Source organism: Rana temporaria, chromosome 1 (genome assembly GCF_905171775.1).
Source record: "Rana temporaria chromosome 1, aRanTem1.1, whole genome shotgun sequence".
NCBI lineage: Eukaryota > Metazoa > Chordata > Amphibia > Anura > Ranidae > Rana > Rana temporaria.
In genome coordinates, this window is record NC_053489.1 from 667,623,804 (window position 1) to 667,637,660 (window position 13,857).

The 13,857-nt window shown below is 51.0% G+C and overlaps 1 protein-coding gene across 1 annotated transcript in view; it reads left to right on the top strand.

The window, feature by feature from the left end:
- ADAM33 (ADAM metallopeptidase domain 33) overlaps window positions 1-13,857 on the top strand; it is a 75,814-nt gene that overhangs the window by 11,434 nt on the left and 50,523 nt on the right. The window contains exon 4 of the mRNA XM_040335581.1: window positions 6,375-6,453. Within this exon, the coding sequence (XP_040191515.1) occupies window positions 6,375-6,453 (79 nt within the window). The remainder of the gene's footprint in view (window positions 1-6,374; window positions 6,454-13,857) is intronic.

The following is a 13,857-nucleotide window of genomic DNA, read 5'->3' on the forward strand; positions in this document are numbered from 1 at the left end:
TGCCCATCAGTCTCTCCTCATCATAGCCACCTATCAGTGCCCATCAGTCTCTCCTCATCATAGCCACCCATCAGTGCCCATCAGTCTCTTCTCGTCATTGCCAACTATCAGTACCAATTATCAGTGCCCATCAGTGTAGCAAATCAGTACCATAAGTGCTGACTATCAGTGCCCATCAGTGCCAATCGGTGCTACCTATCGGTGCCCACCAGTCTGTCCTCATCATAGCCACCTATCAGTGCCCATCAGTGTAGCAAATCAGTACCATAAGTGCTGACTATCAGTGCCCATAAGTGCTGACTATCAGTGCCCATCAGTGCCAATCGGTGCTACCTATCAGTGCCCATCAGTCTGTCCTCATCATAGCCACCTATCAGTGCCCATCAGTCTCTCCTCATCATAGCCACCTATCAGTGCCCATCAGTGCATCATATCAGTACCATCAGTGCTGCCTATCAGTGCCCATCAGTCTCTTCTCATCATTGACACCTATCAGTACCAATTATCAGTGCCCATCAGTGTAGCAAATCAGTACCATCAGTGCTGACTATCAGTGCCCATCAGTGCAGTATATCAGTGCCAATCGGTGCTACCTAACAGTGCCCATCAGTGTCTCCTCATCATTGCCACCTATCATTGCCCACCAGTGCAGCATATCAGTGCCCATAAGTGCTGACTATCAGTGCAGCCTCATCAGTGCCCATTGGTCTCTCCTCATCATTGCCACCTATCAGTACCCCTCAGTGCCCACCAGAGCAACATATCAGTACCATCAGTGCTGACTATCAGTGCCCATTAGTGCAGCCTCATCAGCGCACATCAGTAAAGAAGTAAACTTACTTATTTGCTAAATGTTATAACAGAAACTAAGAAAAATATATATTTTTCCTAATGTTTGGTCTTTTTTTTATTAGTTTAGCAAAAAAAAAAACACCCCAAGATAAACATGTGATGTGTGTGTAGAGTGTTGTATGACGGCGTAGTTGTCGCTCAAAGTGTGAGAGCGCTGAAAGCTGAAAACTGCCCTTGGCAGGAAGGGGGTGAAAGTGTCCCGGGAGTGAAGCGGTTAATGTCCATAGACTTTATCACTATTGCAGAGTTTCCTGGAAAGCAGCAGAAATGCTCGGCCCCCGGAGTCGTTCTTTGATCGGATATAAACAATGTTCCCCCCCCCCCCCCCCCCCCGGGGCCCTCATTGCCCCCGTGTGACCCCTGGGGGGGCGGGGTTCCTAGGAATACAGAATCCAGAGCTGTGAGGAGGGAGGAAGCAGATGTGACGGCTTTGAGGTGTCAGCATTCCCGGAATTCCTCTCGGGAGTCGCATTCCCCGCGAGTCTCTACAGCGCAGGAGGGAGAGGGTTAATGAGAATAAATACCCGACCACCAATCCGTCCCACACCTGAACCGTACACAACGAGAGCGGGTAAATACCCGACTACCAATCCGTCCCACACCTGAACCGTACACAACGAGAGCGGGTAAATACCCGACTACCAACCCGTCCCACACCTGAACCGTACACAACAAGAGCGGGTAAATACCCGACTACCAACCCGTCCCACACCTGAACCGTACACAACAAGAGCGGGTAAATACCCGACTACCAACCCGTCCCACACCTGAACCGTACACAACGAGAGCGGGTAAATACCCGACTACCAACCCGTCCCACACCTGAACCGTACACAACAAGAGCGGGTAAATACCCGACTACCAACCCGTCCCACACCTGAACCGTACACAACAAGAGCGGGTAAATACCTGAGGATATCCTGATCATCAGCCCAGTGCTACGGACATAATACCGCTCCCAGGGCCGATCCTAGGGTCACAGGCGCCTGGGTGCAGAAATATTTCTGGCGCCCCCACGTGGGTGTGGTCATCTTACCAACTCCTCCCCTTTACAAATGTTTTTATGGCAATGACTCAAACACAGAGATGCTCCCCTATGAAAGCAGTGGCGGTTCGTCCATAGAGGGTGCTGGAGCGCCGCCCCCTCTGGCTCTCACCGCCACTGAGTCTAATAACATAGATTCATGCATTGCACGTTATTATCGCCGCTGCCGCTGTTCTATTCAGATGGTCGGCGCTCATGTCCGGCCATCTGAATAACGGCAGCTGGTTGGCTGTACGGAAGGGCCTATCAGAGTCAACGGCTATCCGAGTACAGCCCTCGGGTCCCGGAAGCTTATACAAGGAACGCATTAGGGATGCGCTCCTTGTATAAGACTGACAGGCGTCTCAGCCAATCAGGTTGGCCGATTCTGGCTACCGGTAACCTGATTGGCTGAGACGCCTGTCAGTCATCGAGGGCGGTAGAAGATGCCTATTATGGCCACTGTGCCCATTGATGTCGCCACTGTGCCCTGTAAAGTGCCCCTCCCCCCCCCCCGCCCGGCACTTACCTTTACTGAAGTCAGCCATCCACGTCCCTCGATGTCTTCTACCGCCCTCGAGGGACGTGGATGGCTGACTTCAGTAAAGGTAAGTGCCGGGCGGGGGGGGGGGGGCTGGGGCACTTTACAGGGCACAGTGGCGACATCAATGGGCACAGTGGCCATAATAGGCACAGCGGCGACAATTAAAGGGCACAGCGGTGACAATTAAAGGGCACAGTGGTGACAATTGATGGCACAGTGGCTGCGTTTAATGGCATGGCACAGTGGTGCGAATTGATGGCTGGGTTTGATGGCATTTGATGGCATGGCACAGTGGTGACAATTAATGGCACAGTGGCTGCATTTGATGGCATGGCACAGTGGCTGCGTTTGATGGCATGGCACAGTGGTGACAATTAATGGCACAGTGGCTGCGTTTGATGGCATGGCACAGTGTTGACAATTGATGGCACAGTGGCTGCATTCAATGGCATGGCACAGTGGTGACAATTAATGGCACAGTGGCTGCATTTGATGGGCACAGCGGCGACAATTAAAGGGCACAGCGGTGACAATTAAAGGGCACAGTGGTGACAATTAAAGGGCACAGTGGCTGTGTTTGATGGCATGGCACAGTGGCTGCGTTTGATGGCATGGCACAGTGGTGACAATTGATGGCACAGTGGCTGCATTTGATGGCATGGCACAGTGGCTGCGTTTAATGGCATGGCACAGTGGTGCAAATTGATGGCACAGTGGCTGCGTTTGATGGCATTGGCACAGTGGTGACAATTAATGGCACAGTGGCTGCGTTTGATGGCATGGCACAGTGGTGACAATTGATGGCACAGTGGCTGCATTTGATGGGCACAGTGAGCCTGCAATTTTTTTTTGTTTGCACCCCCCCAAAAATTTTGAGCACCAGCCGCCACTGTATGAAAGTCTTTATTTGTGTCCCCCATCAGAGCCCCCACAGCAGTTGCCCCCATCAGAGCCCCCCACATCCGGTGTCCCCATAGATTAGTACTTGTCCAATAGATCCCTTTAGCTTGGACGCGCTGGGAGCAGAAGCACATTACAGGGGGCGGGGCATACGTGGCATCTTTGGTTACTTGAAGGGTGGCACTCGGAGAGCATTTCTGGGAGTGCACGGGATGATTGGCAGCAGCTCCGGCCAACCCAGAAGCCTCTCATCACACCGCCTATGGGAGAAGAGCCGACACACGCAGAGGGGGCGGGGCAGACAGGAGACTGCTCCATGCACACTGGACAGAATTAATTAGTGGAGCCTAGTGGCGGAATGTGTCCCGGTACTAGGCTCTGCTGTGGTACCCAGCCCGGATTCCGGGGACAGCGGGAGGTATGCGCTCTTGTCAGTTGCCAGCGGAGAGAGCAAGCGGGATGGGGAACCGCAGCACAAGCTACATGCGCTCCGCCTCTGGACACGAAGGAGGGAGGGGAGCACTTTGGAGCTTCGGCGCCCCCACCTCTGTGGAGCACCCCGTACACCCTACCTAGGATCGGCCCTGACCGCTCCTCCAGAGATACAGTGCAGTGAGTGAGCGTTGTCACCCAAGGACAGGAAGTGCGTCACTGGAAAGATCACCAGGAGAAAATTAAGGAAAAATCTCTGAAAAATTAAAACATTTTTATTTTTAGGTTTAGATACATTTTACGTGATTAGACTGTAGATTTCGTGGATTTTTCAGAGAAGATGGGGGGCTCTAGGCACCCTCATGTAGGTAGATTCTGGGGATCACTATGTAAGAAGGGGGCTCTGATGAATTTGATGTAATGAGGAGGGCATAGGTGTGCACAGCCTATTGCATTAGGGTGTGCACCCCAAAGCTCAAACACACACACACACTACCGATCGCTCACTGTGTTCATTCAGAAAGGGAAGGGGTCAGTAAATTACATATTTACTGGCCCCTCCCCCCCCCCCCATTATTTCTAAAACATCCTGCAGCATCAGCCCCCGGGAGAGGAGGGAAGCCAGCAGCAGTGTGGGTGGAAGGGTGAATCTATGCTACACAGGGTGATTAGGGTGTGCCTGGGCACACCTGGCACACCCTGTGCGCACGCCTATGGGGGAGGGGACTCTGGGGACCCTGATATAAGGGGGGAGGGGGGCTCTGGAGACCCTGATGTAAGGGCAAGGGAACTCTGGGGGCCCTCATGTAAGGGGGGACTCAGGGGGGCCCTGATGTGTGGGGTATGGTACTCCGGAGATGCTGATATATGACTCTGGGGACCCTGATGCAAGGAGCGAAACTCTGGAGATGCTGATGTAAGGGTGGGGAATTCTGGGGATCCTGATGTAAGGGGAGACTCTGGGGGGCCCTTATGTGGCAGAGTACTCTGGAGATGCTGATATATGTGAGGAGACTCTGGGGACCCTGATGTAAAGGGAGAACTCTGGGAACCTTGATATAAGGGGGGGGGAGACTTAGGGGGCTCTAATGTAAGGGGGAGACTCTGGAGATGCTAATGTTAGGGGAGTCTCTTGGGACCCTGATGCAAGGGGTAAGGCAACTGTGAGGACCCTGATGTAAGGGGGGACACTTGGGGGGCAATAATGTAGGGGGGAACTATAGAGATGCTGATATTAGGGGAGACTCTGGGGACCCTGGTGTAAGCGGGAGTAGAATGCTTGGGACCCTGATATAAAGCAGGGAAACCCTGGAGACCCTGATGTAAGGGGGTGAGGGAACGCTGAGGATCCTAATGCAAATGGGGGGGACTTTGGAGATGATTGCTGATGTAAGGGGGGTTTTGGGGGGCATAATGTAATGGGGAATCTGGGGACCCTGATGTAAAGCAAACTCAGGGGACACTGATATAGGGGGGGGGGGACATAGGGGGCCCTAATGTAAGGGGGAGATGCTGATGTAAGGGGAGTCTCTGGAAACCCTGATGTAAGGGGAAGGGCAACTGTGAGGACCTCGATGTAAGGGTGAGACTTGGGGGGACCTAATGTATGGGGGAACTATGGAAATGCTGATGTGAAGGGGGGACTTTAATGGCCCTGATGTGGGGGGGGGGAACTCTGGAGACCCTAATGTAAGGGGGAGGGGGACTCTGGGGGCCCATGATGTAGTATACATATGTACAGTATATATTCAGAAGAGTGTATGATGTGTTGTCCTGAAACATAGAAGTATGCTTCCTGGTATGTCGGTGTGCCTAGGCACTCCTGTTGTGTAGGCCTCAAGCTGTATATCCGCAGTATGAGATCTAAGGCACTGCTAGTCCTGGAGTGGAAGGGGTACCTGAGGACCTGCAGTGGTAGGATCTCCCTGCTTCTTCCTCACTCATTCTATGGATATGGGCTTCCTACACCTCCCCTGCTGGTTCTCCATCATTACCCTCGTCTGTTCATCAGATCACCGGTCATCACATCATGGGAGATCATCTGACATGAGGAGGCAGCGCCTCTACCAAGATGGCCTCCTCCATTCAGAGAACAAGGGGTGGGAGGAGTAAATAGGAAATGATCAGCACAGGCAATACCAGTGACCAGTCTATTGTCCGCTGATTGCCTTTATATTGGCCAGATCTACGTGTGCTCATCATATATAATAATATCTGGGTTAGGATGAAGGAAAAAAGGTGGGACAGCCGCACTCCAAAAAAACTCCTCCTTTAATTAAAAATCACAAAATACATGCCACAGCAAAAAACAGCACAACAAAAGAAAAGCTGACGTTTCGCACTATGCCTTAGTGCTTCTTCATGAAGAAGCACTAAGGCATAGTGCGAAACGTCAGCTTTTCTTTTGTTGTGCTGTTTTTTGCTGTGGCATGTATTTTGTGATTTTTAATTAAAGGAGGAGTTTTTTTGGAGTGCGGCTGTCCCACCTTTTTTCCTTCATCCTAACCTGCATTTTGATTGCACTGCCTGCACCCTTGGCTCGGACCACAGGAATCAGATTACCTGGTTCTCTTTGAGCGGTTACCCACTCTCTCATATAATAATATCTGCTTTCATTTTCAGAGATCTCCTGCCACTGGATTTCACTGCATCCTATTATAGAGGAGAAGGAGAATTGGTCACCGAGTCCCCGAGACATCTGGTATGTGATGTGTCCATTGTACGAGCGTCTATGGGGGAGGGATGGAGGAGCTCATAGTACTCTCCAGAGAAATGTCTGCCATTGGAATTGTTACAAATCACCCCAATTCCTGGACCTTCACCTCAGATCACCCCAATTCCTGCACCTTCACCTCAGATCACCCCAATTCCTGGACCTTCATATCTCACATCACCCCAATTCCTGGACCTTCACCTCCCAGATCACCCCAATTCCTGGACCTTCACACCTCAGATCACCCCAATTCCTGGACCTTCACACCTCAGATCACCCCAATTCCTGGACCTTCACCTCCCAGATCACCCCAATTCCTGGACCTTCACACCTCAGATCACCCCAATTCCTTCACACCTCACATCACCCCAATTCCTGGACTTTCATACCTCAGATCACCCCAATTCCTGGACCGTCACACCTCAGATCCCCCCAATTCCTGGACCTCCACACCTCACATCACCCCAATTCCTGGACCTTCACATCTCAGATCACCACAATTCCTGGACCTTCACACCTCACATCACTCCAATACCTGGACCTTCACACCTCAGATCACCCCAATTCCTGGACCTTCACACCTCACATCACCCCAATTCCTGGACCTTCACCTCAGATCACCCCAATTCCTGGACCTTCACCCCCCAGATCACCCCAATTCCTGCACCCTCACACCTCAGATCACCCCAATTCCTGCACCATCACACCTCAGATCACCCCAATTCCTGGACCTTCACACCTCAGATCACCCCAATTCCTGGACCGTCACACCTCACATCACCCCAATTCCTGCACCTTCACACCTCACATCACCCCAATTCCTGGACCTTCACCTCAGATCACCCCAATTCCTGCACCCTCACACCTCACATCACTCCAATTCCTGGACCTTCACCTCAGATCACCCCAATTCCTGCACCCTCACACCTCACATCACCCCAATTCCTGGACCTTCACCTCAGATCACCCCAATTCCTGCACTGTCACACCTCACATCACCCCAATTCCTGGACCTTCACCCCTCACATCACCCCAATTCCTGGACCGTCACACCTCACATCACCCCAATTCCTGGACCTTCACCTCACATCACCCCAATTCCTGGACCTTCACACCTCACATCACCCCAATTCCTGGACCTTCACCTCACATCACCCCAATTCCTGGACCTTCACACCTCACATCACCCCAATTCCTGGACCTTCACCTCAGATCACCCCAATTCCTGGACCTTCACACCTCACATCACCCCAATTCCTGGACCTTCACCTCACATCACCATAATTCCTGGACCTTCACCTCAGATCACCCCAACTCCTGGACCTTCACACCTCACATCACCCCAATTCCTGGACCTTCACCTCACATCACCCCAATTCCTGGACCTTCACACCTCACATCACCCCAATTCCTGGACCTTCACCTCAGATCACCCCAATTCCTGGACCTTCACACCTCACATCACCCCAATTCCTGCACCTTCACACCTCAGATCACCCCAATTCCTGGACCTTCACCTCAGATCACCCCAATTCCTGCACCCTCACACCTCACATCACCCCAATTCCTGGACCTTCACCTCAGATCACCCCAATTCCTGCACTGTCACACCTCACATCACCCCAATTCCTGGACCTTCACCCCTCACATCACCCCAATTCCTGGACCGTCACACCTCACATCACCCCAATTCCTGGACCTTCACCTCACATCACCCCAATTCCTGGACCTTCACACCTCACATCACCCCAATTCCTGGACCTTCACCTCAGGTCACCCCAATTCCTGGACCTTCACACCTCACATCACCCCAATTCCTGCACCTTCACACCTCAGATCACCCCAATTCCTGGACCTTCACACCTCACATCACCCCAATTCCTGGACCTTCACCTCAGATCACTCCAATTCCTGCACTGTCACACCTCACATCACCCCAATTCCTGGACCTTCACCCCTCACATCACCCCAATTCCTGGACCGTCACACCTCACATCACCCCAATTCCTGGACCTTCACACCTCACATCACCCCAATTCCTGGACCTTCACCCCTCACATCACCCCAATTCCTGGACCTTCACCCCTCACATCACCCCAATTCCTGGACCTTCACACCTCACATCACCCCAATTCCTGGACCTTCACCTCAGATCACCCCAATTCCTGGACCTTCACACCTCACATCACCCCAATTCCTGGACCTTCACCTCAGATCACCCCAATTCCTGGACCTTCACACCTCACATCACCCCAATTCCTGGACCTTCACCTCACATCACCCCAATTCCTGGACCTTCACACCTCACATCACCCCAATTCCTGGACCTTCACCTCAGATCACCCCAATTCCTGGACCTTCACACCTCACATCACCCCAATTCCTGCACCTTCACACCTCAGATCACCCCAATTCCTGGACCTTCACCTCAGATCACCCCAATTCCTGCACCCTCACACCTCACATCACTCCAATTCCTGGACCTTCACCTCAGATCACCCCAATTCCTGCACCCTCACACCTCACATCACCCCAATTCCTGGACCTTCACCTCAGATCACCCCAATTCCTGCACTGTCACACCTCACATCACCCCAATTCCTGGACCTTCACCCCTCACATCACCCCAATTCCTGGACCTTCACCTCACATCACCATAATTCCTGGACCTTCACCTCAGATCACCCCAACTCCTGGACCTTCACACCTCACATCACCCCAATTCCTGGACCTTCACCTCACATCACCCCAATTCCTGGACCTTCACACCTCACATCACCCCAATTCCTGGACCTTCACCTCAGATCACCCCAATTCCTGGACCTTCACACCTCACATCACCCCAATTCCTGCACCTTCACACCTCAGATCACCCCAATTCCTGGACCTTCACCTCAGATCACCCCAATTCCTGCACCCTCACACCTCACATCACCCCAATTCCTGGACCTTCACCTCAGATCACCCCAATTCCTGCACTGTCACACCTCACATCACCCCAATTCCTGGACCTTCACCCCTCACATCACCCCAATTCCTGGACCGTCACACCTCACATCACCCCAATTCCTGGACCTTCACCTCACATCACCCCAATTCCTGGACCTACACACCTCACATCACCCCAATTCCTGGACCTTCACCTCAGATCACCCCAATTCCTGGACCTTCACACCTCACATCACCCCAATTCCTGCACCTTCACACCTCAGATCACCCCAATTCCTGCACCCTCACACCTCACATCACCCCAATTCCTGGACCTTCACCTCAGATCACTCCAATTCCTGCACTGTCACACCTCACATCACCCCAATTCCTGGACCTTCACCCCTCACATCACCCCAATTCCTGGACCGCCACACCTCACATCACCCCAATTCCTGGACCTTCACACCTCACATCACCCCAATTCCTGGACCTTCACACCTCACATCACCCCAATTCCTGGACCTTCACCCCTCACATCACCCCAATTCCTGGACCTTCACACCTCACATCACCCCAATTCCTGGACCTTCACCTCAGATCACCCCAATTCCTGGACCTTCACACCTCACATCACCCCAATTCCTGGACCTTCACCTCAGATCACCCCAATTCCTGGACCTTCACACCTCACATCACCCCAATTCCTGGACCTTCACCTCACATCACCCCAATTCCTGGACCTTCACACCTCACATCACCCCAATTCCTGGACCTTCACCTCAGATCACCCCAATTCCTGGACCTTCACACCTCACATCACCCCAATTCCTGCACCTTCACACCTCAGATCACCCCAATTCCTGGACCTTCACCTCAGATCACCCCAATTCCTGCACCCTCACACCTCACATCACTCCAATTCCTGGACCTTCACCTCAGATCACCCCAATTCCTGCACCCTCACACCTCACATCACCCCAATTCCTGGACCTTCACCTCAGATCACCCCAATTCCTGCACTGTCACACCTCACATCACCCCAATTCCTGGACCTTCACCCCTCACATCACCCCAATTCCTGGACCGTCACACCTTACATCACCCCAATTCCTGGACCTTCACCTCACATCACCCCAATTCCTGGACCTTCACACCTCACATCACCCCAATTCCTGGACCTTCACCTCACATCACCCCAATTCCTGGACCTTCACACCTCACATCACCCCAATTCCTGGACCTTCACCTCAGATCACCCCAATTCCTGGACCTTCACACCTCACATCACCCCAATTCCTGCACCTTCACACCTCAGATTTTACGTTGTTTGCGTAAGTCATTCGCGAATAGGGCTGGGCGTCATTTACGTTCACGTCGAAAGCATTGGCTTCTTGCGGGTTAATTTGGAGCATACACACTGGGATACTTTCACGGACAGCGCATGCGCCGTTCGTAATAAGCGTCATTTACGTGGGGTCGTATAAAATTTACATAACACACGCCCACATCTACCACATTTGAATTAGGCGGGCTTACGCCGGCCTATTTACGCTACGCCGCCGCAACTTTCGTTTGAGAATACGGCACTTGCCTGTAAAAGTTGCGGAGGCGTAACATAAATAGGATACGTTACGCCCGCACAAAGATACGCCATTCTACGTGAATCCGGGCCATTGACATGCATTTGTTTCTTTTTTTTTATTGTTTCCAATTGAAAAACGCATTGCGGGGAATACCGCATCGTAAATCTTTAGAATTTGTGTATAATTAGCTTCAAACATTTTCCGTATTCAGTTTTAACGATTTCTCGCTTTGAATTTTTTATATCCTCCACCACTAAGCTGTATTTATGAATTATGCTGCCCTATGTAATGTGTGTGATTGGTATAATAGAGGTCCTACGGAGCTTCCTCAGGGGGCCGGGGGGAGGGGTAATAACTGAGTGACGGCAATGATGACTTGGCCGCAGGCAGTGTGTCATTATGTTGTTGTGTTCACCTTTAATTTGCTCCTCTGTGGATAAATATCGAAGCTTAGTAACTTATACTTAAAAAAAATTAAAACAAATAATTTTGCACATTTTCTCATGTTACAGTCAAAAACGTAAATGTATTTTATTGGGATTTTATGTGATGGACCAACACAAAGTGGCACATAATTGTGAAGTGGAAGAAAAATGATAAATGGTTTTCAATTTTTTTTACAAATAAATATGTGAACAGTGTGGTGTGCATTTGTATTCACCCCTTTTCTGTGATACCCCTAACTAAAATCTAGTGGAACCAATTGCCTTCAGAAGTCACCTAATTATTAAATAGAGTCCACCTGTGTGTAATTTAATCTCAGTGGGGTGGATTCAGTAAGCAATTGCGTCTGCGTATCCATAGATACGCAGCGCAATTGCTTAGTTGCGCCGGCGTATCGACTTTTCTGTATTCAGAAAGCTCGATACGCCGACTGCAGCCTAAGATATGACTGGCATAAGGCTCTTATGCCGTCGTATCGCAGGCTGCATTCTTACGATGGCCGCTAGGTGGCATTCCCGTAGTGGTCAGCGTATAGTATGCAAATTGCATACTAACGCCGATTCACAACCGTACGCGCGCCCTGCGTATGCATTTTACGTTGTTTGCGTTCGTCGGGTTCTGCGTAAGGCTGCCCATGCTATTAGCAGGGGCAGTCAATGCTAAGTATACCCGTGGTTCCCGCGTCACGATTTTTAAAAATGACGTCGTTTGCGTAAGTGAATCGTGAATGGCGCTGGACGCCATTTACGTCCACGTTGAAGCAAATGACGTCCTTGCGACGTCATTTACCGCAATGCACGTCGGGAAAGTTTCCAGAAGGAGCATGCGCACTACGTTCGGCTTGGGAACGCGCCTAATTTAAATGATCCACGCCCCCTACGGGATCATTTAAATTACGCGTGCTTACGCTGGCCATTTTTACGGAGCGCCCGCGCAAATTACGGAGCTACTGCTTCGTGAATGAAGCATAGCGCACGTAATTTACGGAGGCGTAGCGTAAAAACGGTACGCTGCGCCTCCGTAAGAGGGCGCAAATCTACCTGAATCTAGGCCAGTATATATATACAGCTGTTCTGTGAAGCCCTCAGAGGTTTGTTAGAGAACCTTAGGCCTCGTTCACACGACCGAACATGTCTGCTGAAACTGGTCCGCAGACCAGTTTCAGCGGACAGATCCGACCGTGTGTACAGCCTAGCAGACAGGTTTCCAGCAGACAAAAGTTTTAAAGCATGCTTTAAAACTTGTCGGCTGGAAACCCGTCCGTCCGACATGTCCGCTGGTTAGTACACCTAACCAGCGGGCAGAAATCTCCCGCATGCGTCGAATGGATTCGACGCATGCGTGGAAGTATTTTACTTCCTGGTTTGCAGATGTGGCGGCGTCAACGTCACCGCCACGTCACCGCGCTGTCTGTCCGCAGGGATTTCGGTTTGATGGTGTGTCCGGCGGACCGTTTTTCATCGGACAGTCCGCTCGTCTGTACGGGGCCTTAGTGAACAAACAGCATCATGAAGGCCAAGGAACACACCAGACAGGTCAGGGATAAAGTTGTGGAGAAGTATAAAGCAGGGTTAGGTTATAAAAAAATCTCCCAAGCTTTGAACATCTCACGGAGCTCCGTTCAATCCATCATCCGAAAATGGAAAGAGTATGGAACAACTGCAAACCTACCAAGATATGGCCGATCACCTAAACTGACCGGGCCGGGCAAGGAGAGCATTCATCAGAGAAGCAGCCAAGAGTTCAATGGTAACTCTGGAGGAGCTGCAGAGATCCACAGCTCAGGGGGGAGAATCTGTCCACAGGACAACTATTATGAAAGAAAGACATAAGAAGTCCTGATTGCAGTTTGTGAGAAGCCATGTGGGGGAGGGGACACAGAAAACATGTGGAAGAAGGTGAAAACTAACACTGCACATCACCCTGAACACACCATCCCCACCGTGAAACATGGTGGTGGGAGCATCATGTGGTGGGGATACTTTTCTTCAGTAGGGACGGGGAAGCTGGTCAGAGTTGATGGGAAGATGATGGAGCCAAATACAGAACAATCTTAGAAGAAAACCTGTTAAGCCTCGTACACACGATCAGTTTGTCTGCTGAAAACCGACCGATGGACTGGATCGTGTGTGGGCCCCATTGTTTTTTTTTTTCAATCGGTGAAAAAAAAACAATAGAACATGTTTTACATTTTTCTTATGGATAAAAAACGATAGAAAAATCTGATCGTCTGTGCGGAACTCCATCGGACAAAAATCCACGCATGCTCAGAATCAAGTCGACGCATGCTCAGAAGCATTGAACATAATTTTTTTCGGCTCGTCGTAGTATTGTACGTCACCGCGCTTTGGCACGATCGGATTTTTGACTGATGGTGTGTAGGCAAGACTGATGAAAGTCAGCTTCATCAGGTATCCGACGAAAAAATCCATCA